At 40.0% G+C, this 9,331-nt stretch overlaps 1 protein-coding gene across 1 annotated transcript; it reads right to left on the minus strand.

Annotated features, from left to right (window-relative positions):
• Positions 1 to 550: 550 nt before the first annotated feature.
• Positions 551 to 9,163, minus strand: LOC119419006 (CCR4-NOT transcription complex subunit 9-like). The gene is made up of 7 exons (XM_037686299.1): positions 8,978 to 9,163; positions 6,576 to 6,761; positions 6,358 to 6,473; positions 5,895 to 6,222; positions 4,312 to 4,410; positions 4,143 to 4,234; positions 551 to 980 (listed from the first exon to the last, which is right to left on the minus strand). The coding sequence occupies exons 1-7, from the start codon at positions 8,993 to 8,995 to the stop codon at positions 812 to 814; spliced, it is 1,008 nt and encodes a 335-aa protein (XP_037542227.1). The 5' UTR covers positions 8,996 to 9,163; the 3' UTR covers positions 551 to 811.
• Positions 9,164 to 9,331: the final 168 nt, after the last annotated feature.

The following is a 9,331-nucleotide window of genomic DNA, read 5'->3' on the forward strand; positions in this document are numbered from 1 at the left end:
CAACAACTGGTCTACTCAGGTCCTCCAGGACCTCCAACCACTGGTCTACTCAGGTCCTCCAGGACCTCCAATTGGTCTCCTCAGGTCTTTGACGTTTACAGACTGTTGTTAGAAGAAGAGGAGATGCTTCAGAGGAGACCTGGAACAACTTTCAACAGTTCTGCTACTTCCCTCAAATTCAACATTATTTTATTTTTCCTAAACAAATTGGTTTAATTTCTTAGTTTAAACATTTCAAACGAGGTTTTGAGATTTGTAAAAAGTTGTTTTTATTTACATTTACACAACGTCCCAACTCTTTCAGGACTTTGGTTGTAAAACGAGACAGGAGGTGGAATGTTGCAGCAAGTTCCAGCAGTAAACTGAACAAACAAACAAACAAAAACAAAAACATGATCAGTGCGTCAACATCAAGTAGTTTTGTAGCAAACAACAACTTTCTTCTCACCTGAACCGTAACAATTCTTAAACTATTTAATTTCTTACAAGCTCATTTTCAGTGAAAGTTTCAGTTTGAAGTTGTTGTTTTTAAGTGCTGCTTATTAAGCATCAAATATTCTCACTTAATTATTATTTTATTTTGTAGTTTGGGGAAAAAAATAAAGAAGCTTTTCGCCAAAACCAACAACGAACCAAGGGTTCTGCACAGGCTCGGGCCTGGTTTCTCACGTCCTCGGAACAGGAACGTTTTCTAAAAGCAAATAAAACTTCCTCCATTTCCTCCTCGTCTCTGAGGACTGTCGTAGCACCATCCTGGGGAAAACCCAGATCCTGAACGGTGAGTCCGTGTCCACGACGACGCCCGGCTCCGTCACTGTGGAGCGAGCGGGATGCCCCTGGCGTCGGTGACTTGGCCTTCCTGCAGGTTTTTCACCAGCTGCGCGAGCCAGCGTTTGGTGGTGGTGTCGTCCTTCAGCACCTGGGCGAAGGTGCTGTCCTTCAGCTGGTCGGGAAGACACTGACGCAGCGCCTCTCTGGCTCTGAAGAAACATCAGCGCATTAATTAAAACACCATCTTTATGTTTGTGGCTTTTTGTGACCAGCAGCTGGTCGACGGACTCAACAAAACATGGAAACAAACGACGTCATGTTGCGGCGAAACGAGACCCGACGATTTGTTTTGGGCGTTTTATTCTGTTATGTGTCGACACAACTTATTCGTTTGATTTGAAAGACTTCTAGTGCCTGAATCCTTCAGACGTACAGCCATAACAAACAAAAGAAAAAAGAAACTGTTAAAATGCTCCAGTAAAGGAAGTGACTATTAGATAAAATGCTCTAGAAACCTTCAACCTTTATTGTTACAAACACAGGAGATTATTTTAACGTAAACCAGTGAAGGAGGGTTAAATTACATTTATTGGAAATGTTTATCCAAGGGTGCATCAAGCACGTCTTTAGATCCATCTCCTGGATTATTTAAGAGCGCTCCTCTTCGAGCTGCATTCCTGAGATCCAACACTGAAATTCCTGTTGAGAAAGCGGCCATGACGGACAGAAACCTGCACTCATCAGTCAGATAAAGTGAGAGAAGACTGCAGCAGAGAGTTGCAACCTGACCTAAAACACTTCCCTGAGACGCTGGCGGCGGGACGTGTCGAGAACACAGACACAGGACGCTCAGCCATATTTTCTTCCTGATCACACTAAACAAACTTGGTAATATTCTAAAAGAAAAACGGCAAAGTTAAGTGTGAATCTGTCCCCTACGACACATTTTAACTGTGGTAAAATGAAGAATGTTGATCATCTTGTTAAATTATACTTTGGTATTAGTTTTAAAATAAGGAGATAGATAATCTGTTAGCACATCAGCATCAGATTATTATCAGTATCAGGGCTTTGAACCTGCTCGCAGTAAGGTGGTACGCTCTGATGGGCTGCAGCAGCTCTCTGCAGGTAACGAGCATTTAGCTCCGGATTGGTCATTTACTGACACGCCTACTGGATTGATTGACAGGTCGCGTCGTAGATCTGACTCGTGGAAAATATAAAAAAAACGAGAGCTGCAAAAAAAAAAGTCTTGTACGACTTTATTCCCGTAATATGAAGACTTTATTCGACTTTATTCTCGTAATTTTATGGCGTTAATTTTATATTTCTTAAAGTGGCCCTAAAGCTTCGTCGTAGTCCCCGCAGAACAAAGAGAAGGATGTTCCAGCTGTGCTGCTTTGTTCAAACTTTCAGGACTTAATGGAAGACGCTGCATACATTAAAGTATAATTGTAAAAGTCCTTATTACTGTAAGTACTCAACAACTACTTAAAGGTACCGGAGGAAGACACGGCTTTCTGATCAGATATAAAAGCAGTCCAGGTCTGAAGAGTTTCCTAACTCCTTCTAAACTTACATAATTACTGAAAACTGCTCCATTGTTACTGATGTGAAAATGGAAAGATCAATGGCTTTTTGTACAGGTCCTAAACAATTAATATCTTACCTGCTGTCGATAGCTGGAGAAACTGTTCAAGTCTGAGCAGACTGATGAGCTTACACAGCCCATAATTTCACATTACATGGTTATTTACATAGAAAACTAAGGTTATTGACAGCAGCTGCAGCAAGCTGTAGCACTTCTGGTGCAGCCTGGACCACTTCCTGCAACAATATCGTACATTTTTCCATCAGAGTAAGCTGCATTGCAAAATTTGTCAGGGATTTAAAGGTTTACAACCCAATGCTTGCATGAACCACTATGAAAGTTTGAGATGTTTTAGGACACCATAGATCCATGTTGGTCTCGGTTCCGCTCAGACTAGCCGTTAGCTCGTCACTTCAGTCACAATTAGATTAACTCTCCAAACTGAGGTTGTTCATACATCTACGGCAGGTAAGACGATAATCTTTGCAGAGAACCCTACTCCACAATGTGTTGAATACGCCTTTAAAAGTGTGTTTCTCGATAAAAGCTGGTTTTAAAATCACGGTGATGCGTCGCACATGAAGGAACTTGACCAAGAATAACATGAACTGGAGTCGAGTTTAGATATAAACTGATAAACGGAAACATTTTAGCAGTTCTCTGTGTGAATTTGTGCAACATGTGCAGCATTTCCACAGCAGAATGACAATACCCCAAGCAGGTTGGTCTTTCTGTGTGAACTTTCTGACAGAAATCAGAAAAACAAACTGGTTATTATTAATTCATCACAGCTTCTCGTCATTTCAGAGCCAGATTCAGACAAATACGACTCAAAACTCTCACTTCAATGCAGTTTTACTGATGGTTGTAAGCCTGTTCATTTGCTTATGACCTACTGTGGTCGTTCCACAAATTCAATTTAAATTTTTCAATAAACTTCAGATAAACTGTTGTAAATGTAGAAACAAGAATTAGTCATATTTACTGGATAATACAGGCACAGAAAATTATAGTAACACAAAAATTTATTAGAACGATGTGAAAAATAAGTTGCCGTGTTGCATTTAAAGAAAAACCAACAAACTGATTTTATTTTATGTTCATTCTGAATGTCCTGATGCTCGTGCACTTTCTTTTACTCTTATATTATTTTTACAAATAATTGACATAAATCTAAAAAAAAGAGCAATTTTCTCATATATAGTGTTTTTTTTGTTTAAATATTTAAAAAGATTAAAGAAAATCAATTTCATGATCATGTATTACTTAAAGAAATAAACTATCAAGTGTGTTTATTTTAAGGGTTATGTTAGTTATATACAAACTATAATAACAACATTAAAAAAGTGTCTCTCTTAAAAAATAAAGGTTGCAGCTGAATGACAACATCTATTTTAGTAACGGTTTAGAAGAAAAATCCAGATTAAACTTTGAACTCAGTCATAACATACGCAGGTGGTTCTGTTCAGGATTTCTTCTTGTTCTTGAAGAAGCTTACGTTGGATTTATTTCTTCGTATTAACAGTTTGCCCATCATAACCTGACAGAGCACAAACTCGTATTTCTTTCCTGTCTTATGTATTATTTTTGTTTTACAAGACTACAAAGATAAGGCAATAAGAAGCTTAAACCACAAAATTTAATTACTTTAATTAAAGTTAATTCCTTTCATAATGCCATTTAGTTGACATCACAGCTCCACCTAGTGGTGAAACCTGGCATTAAAATGATAAACAAATAGAGAGACAGCGCGACGTTTTAATGACAAAGCAGAAAGTACCTGAGGTTATCGGAGAGGCGCAGGTAGCAGCGGACCACGTGTTTCAGCAGTCGAGCTGACGGTTCTTTGGAGAGCTGCAGCACCATTTTACCCTGCGGAGAGCAGGGTGGGAACGTTACAGCGAGCAGGAGTTCGTCCGTGTTACAAAACAGCGTTCGGAAACACGTACGAGAATCATGGCCACGTGGGAGAAACGTTCGTACGTCTGACAGATATAAGCCAGACCGGTGTCGTCCAGCAGGATCTTCTGAAGTATAAAAGTGGCAACCTGACACATAAAAAACAAAAAGTTAGTTATACGGAATGTAGTCTTTAATGAAACAGTGACAAGAAGAACTCGCAGTTATTATGAATGTGATGCTTCATTATGTTCTGTGAGGCATTTAGGGACATCTGTAATATATTGTGTAGTGATAAACAAACCCCAACTATACCACAATGGGAGAATGAAAAATGGAAAAATGCAGAATTTAGCTCTTAATGTGTATATTGCTAAATATTATTTTACTTCAGGGGTCAGACTAAATCAGTGATTCCCAACCAACCCAGTTGTGCCTCTGATTGGCTCCTTGTGATTAACTTTCAACCAACCATAGTTCACGGTGAGTCACCCAATTTCCTATATTCGACCCAATCAGAAACAGTGAAACATGAGCTATGACTTCCTGTTTTCAACCAATGTCTTGTGGGTAAAGTAGTTTATAAAACTCAGCTGTAAATTAGTGGACCAGCAGGTTTCTAACAAGTGGTGATAAGCTATAGAACATTTAATTACAGTACGCTAAGGACAAACATTTAGAAGAGCCGGTTCTGAGACTGTGATCATGAGCACAAGAATGAGATCCTGAATACAAGCAGCAGAAATGAGCTTCTTCTGTTGGGCTTCTTGAAAAAAGTACATCTACAAAATGTGCATGAACAGAGGATGCATGCAGGTTTTATTGGCACACTTTGGCAACTATTTTAATCTCTACAATTAAAAGGAGAAGGAATTTAAATAAAGGTCACAAAAAATGTATTAAGAATTGGGTCTACAGCATAAAACAGTCTGGTGACACTAAGCATGCTGATTTACTCAGCACTTAAATGTTTTGGAGAAAAAAATGAAACCATTCTGTATTGATAGAGTCTACTTAAGGGAGAAACTCTATCATTTTTTCCCCATAGCCTTAAAGATACACAAAATAGTTAAATATTTTCATCTGGACAGTTTCGTTTTAGAAGAAACTTCATCCTTGATCAGTCTGAGCCGGCCAACAGGATCTGTCGTATTAAGAAGCACCTTTGAAACATGTCAGTAAGGCGCTACTTAACGCGACAGATCCTGTTGGCCGGCCTCAGATGATGAAGCATTTCTTCCAAAAACAAACTAGCCAGATGACATGAGTTAACTTTTTTGTGATTTATTTTACCTCGATGATTGAGCGTACTTACTGTTTTTAGTCTTAAAGATAAAATGAAATAATAATCTGCTGAAATAACGGGCCTGCTTACCATAAAGCTGATTCAGTCACGAGAAAATATTTCAAGGTGATTGAAACCAAAAAGATTTGTTTCATGCAAACACATGCACACAAAATTATTTCCCAACCAGGACCACAAACATGCAACAAACAACCTTCAGCGCCCTTATATGAATAAAATTGAAACGCACCAGACATCTCAGCCTTTTGCCCGAGTTTAAAATTGTTAATGTAAAGCTTTGGGAACCCGAGTTAGACTACAGAAAATGCAGATGTAATAAAAAGGTACCGTCTTGGAGAGCTCACTCCCTGATTCCATGATGCGCAGACACAACGGGATGATTTCAGTCGTGAGAAGGAAGTTAATCACTTCTTGTTCATCTGTTTTGACCAACGCACCTAAAAAAATACAAACAACAAAAATCCTAGTATCTGCACAAACTTTGAATGTTGACCACTCTGTGCAATTACCAGCAAATAAACCCCCTAAACAGGAGGATGAAATACCTATGACCCCCAGGCTGGTGAGGCGCAGGTACTCAAACGGTCGTGTTTTGCTTACAGTGTGCAGGAAGGGATAAAGGAAAAGAGGGATGTGAGCTGCAAGAAAAGCTGACCTGGTGATGAGAGAAGAATTAAAGGTGCTTTAATAAATAGGACCGGACATTTGTAACGCATAAAAACGAGAAGCAAACGATAAAAACCCGTCTACGTTAGATATGACATGCATCAATCTTTTCGGCTCCTTTTACCGCGTCTCTGGATGAGAGGCGACGCACTGCAGAAGTGCCAAGGCATTACACACTCTGTTAGACTGATGAGCTGTGAGCGTTGGCGGGTTTATAGATGGATAGATGTTCACTATTTCCTAAAATAAAAAAGGACAAACCCGTTTAAAAAAAAAAAAAGACATGTTCACAGTTCAGCAGTAAAAAGAAGCTCCTGCACGTCTGACAGGTGCACTGCTTACCTGCAACAGTGCAGCAATGGTGCCGAAGGAGTGCCAGAGCATCGGCGCCAGGTCCGGCACCGATTCGCGTTTCTTGCTTAGCTCCAGCAGGGCATTTTCTCTGGTTTCTGGGCTGGACAACTCGTTGATCCATTGGTAAATTTTCTCCCGGTCTACTTGGGCTAGGGCTGTGACGTTAGTTACAGCCTGGAAAATGCGAGACAAAAAAATCTGGTCATCACCACAAGTCGGTTCAAGACTTCTACAGCTCTTATGCGTCTCTCCAAGTAAGCCACATTTCTTGTCTGATATTTCTTTAGAAACCATCTTGTTAGTAGAAAACTACTATTTTACGTTAGTCAGACTGTCCTCTTAATGTTTGTTTTTAAAAATGCAATTAAAGAAATGTGAACAAATTATGTGTATATTATGAGAACCTGCTGAACCTCAGAACATGTGCCCACCAGCTTACCTTCATCTTTACCAGAACCTTCAACCTATCCCTGGCCCTGGCAGTCGTCCCGTCCTGCCTAAAATCAACTACAATTATTCCAGTATCGAAGAAGTCAGCCAGTCCGAATGATTATCGTCCTGTGGACCTCACTCTGGTAACCATGAAGTACTTTGAGAGCTTGGTTCTTCAGCACATCAAGAGCCATCTCCCTGCAGGCTTCGACCCATACCAGTTGGTATATCACACAAACAGGTCTACAGGATGAATAGCTCTTAACTCTGCACTGAGCCACCTGGAGCAGCAGCAGAGCTACAGCCAGATGCTCTTCGTGGATTACAGTTCAGCGTTTAATACAATCATTCCGAACACTCTCATCACCAAACTGCTTGTTCTCGACCTCCCTACTCTCACTTTTGCCTGATAAAGGACTTTCTCACCAACTGACCCCAGACTGTGAGATTTAGTTGCCCCCCCATCTCTCTTCCACTCACATGCTGAGTACTGGCTCTCCACAGGGCTGTGTGCTGAGCCCCCTCTTGTACTGTCTCTACACCCACAACTGCAGACCAGCCCACAACAACAACCTCATCATCAAGTGTACTGACGACACCACAGTGGTCAGACACATCCTAAAGGGAGATGAGACAACTTCCAAGAAGGAGGCCCTGAAGCTGGCAGCCTGGTGTTTAAAGAACAACCTGGCTCCGAACACCAAGAAAATCAAGGAGATCCATCATAGACTTCAAGAAATACAGCTCTGACCCAGCCCCACTCTAGATCAACGGTGAATGTGTTCAAGTAGAGGGTCCTAACCTCCCGGTTTCTTGGTGTCCTTATCTCCACTGACCTCTCCTGGACGGATAACATCACCACAGTCATCAAGGAAGCTCAACAGCAACTTCACTTCCCGAGAGTTCTCAGAAGTACCTTCCAGCCTGCTGCTGACCTTCTATTGCTTGTCCATTGAGAACCTGCTCACATACTGCATCACACTATGGTATGGCAGCTGCACCGTGACAGACAGGGAGAGGCTCCAGAGAGTAGTAAATGTGGCACAGAAGGTCACTGGACGCCCCCTCCCAGCGGGATATTTACATCTCCCACTGCCTCAGCAGATCAAAACACATTATCAAGGACAGTTCTCACCCTAGTTTTGAACTGTTTGACCTGCTGTGCTCAAGGAGGCGCTACAGGTGCTACAGGTGCAGCAGAACAAAAATGAACAGACTCAGTACTAACCATTCTAAACTCACACTGCACAGCCTAGTGCTTAGATATTTTTTAGTTAATGTTTTTCTTAGTTCATATCTTACATCTTATTACTGTTTTTCTTTTACATTTTATTGTTGGATGTAACTGGGACCCTGTGCACAAAATTTTGTTCCACCACATGTACCACATGTTGTGCCAATGACAAATAAAGAAACTATGACTATGACTAACCTTCCATACCCCTGGACTTCCTTTTACCCACCCACTGTGCATTTTTTAAATATGTTTACTTTAAACATCTAATTACTTATTTTATGGACAATATTGCACAATGCCATGTGTGCAGTGTGAAATGCCACCACTGTTTCAATGTAATACCACTACTACTGTTTTTAAAGTTTTATTTATTTTTACTTTTTGCTTGTGCATATGTTGGCACCGTGACTTGGGTATTGTCAGTGAAAGGCATTCATTCAATCATTCATAGCAAAAAGCATACTTCAAAAGAATAAATAAAATCTGATCTATCTATCTATCTATCTATCTATCTATCTATCTATCTATCTATCTATCTATCTATCTATCTATCTATAACAGGTTTTATTTCCAAATAACAAATAGCTTAATGCATTTTAATTTGATGAAAAAGTAAAGTATTGAATAGCATCACACAATAAATAAAACATTGTTAGACAGCAAATATTTTGATGTTTTAAAACACACGAAAAGCTAAGACGTTTACAGAAAAAATACACACCGTTCCCGTAGTTAGCATCCTCTGAAGCTCTCTGATGTCCAAATGATACTTAAAATTTTCTATAACTGCTACATAAAAAAATAAATTATATCTAAAACACAATAACTACTAGCTAGCTATTCATCAGTTAGCAAAGTCTTGTGTCGTTAATGAAGTTAACGTTAAAATTTCGCGAGATGATGGCAGTACATTAAAATATCGCGAGAAGTTGATAAAAACCGCTCTCCACTTCCGTTAAAAAAAATTAACAACTATCGCGAGATTACAGCATTCCCTCCTTTCTTTATACCTAGAACTGACCAAATCTCGCGAGATGAGGACGGAACGCACTCACCTCGTATTGCTGTAAAACGT

The sequence above is a fragment of the Nematolebias whitei genome, chromosome 13 (assembly GCF_014905685.2).
Source record: "Nematolebias whitei isolate Nwh7 chromosome 13, NemWhi1, whole genome shotgun sequence".
NCBI lineage: Eukaryota > Metazoa > Chordata > Actinopteri > Cyprinodontiformes > Rivulidae > Nematolebias > Nematolebias whitei.

Excerpts from the sequence above, each read along its gene's own strand:
- LOC119419006 (XM_037686299.1), bottom strand. Across the intron at positions 6,223-6,357 it reads GCCTCTCATCCAGAGACGCG|GTCAGCTTTTCTTGCAGCTC; the intron begins GTAAAAGGAGCC and ends TCTCATCACCAG. Across the intron at positions 981-4,142 it reads CGCCTCTCCGATAACCTCAG|AGCCAGAGAGGCGCTGCGTC; the intron begins GTACTTTCTGCT and ends ATGTTTCTTCAG.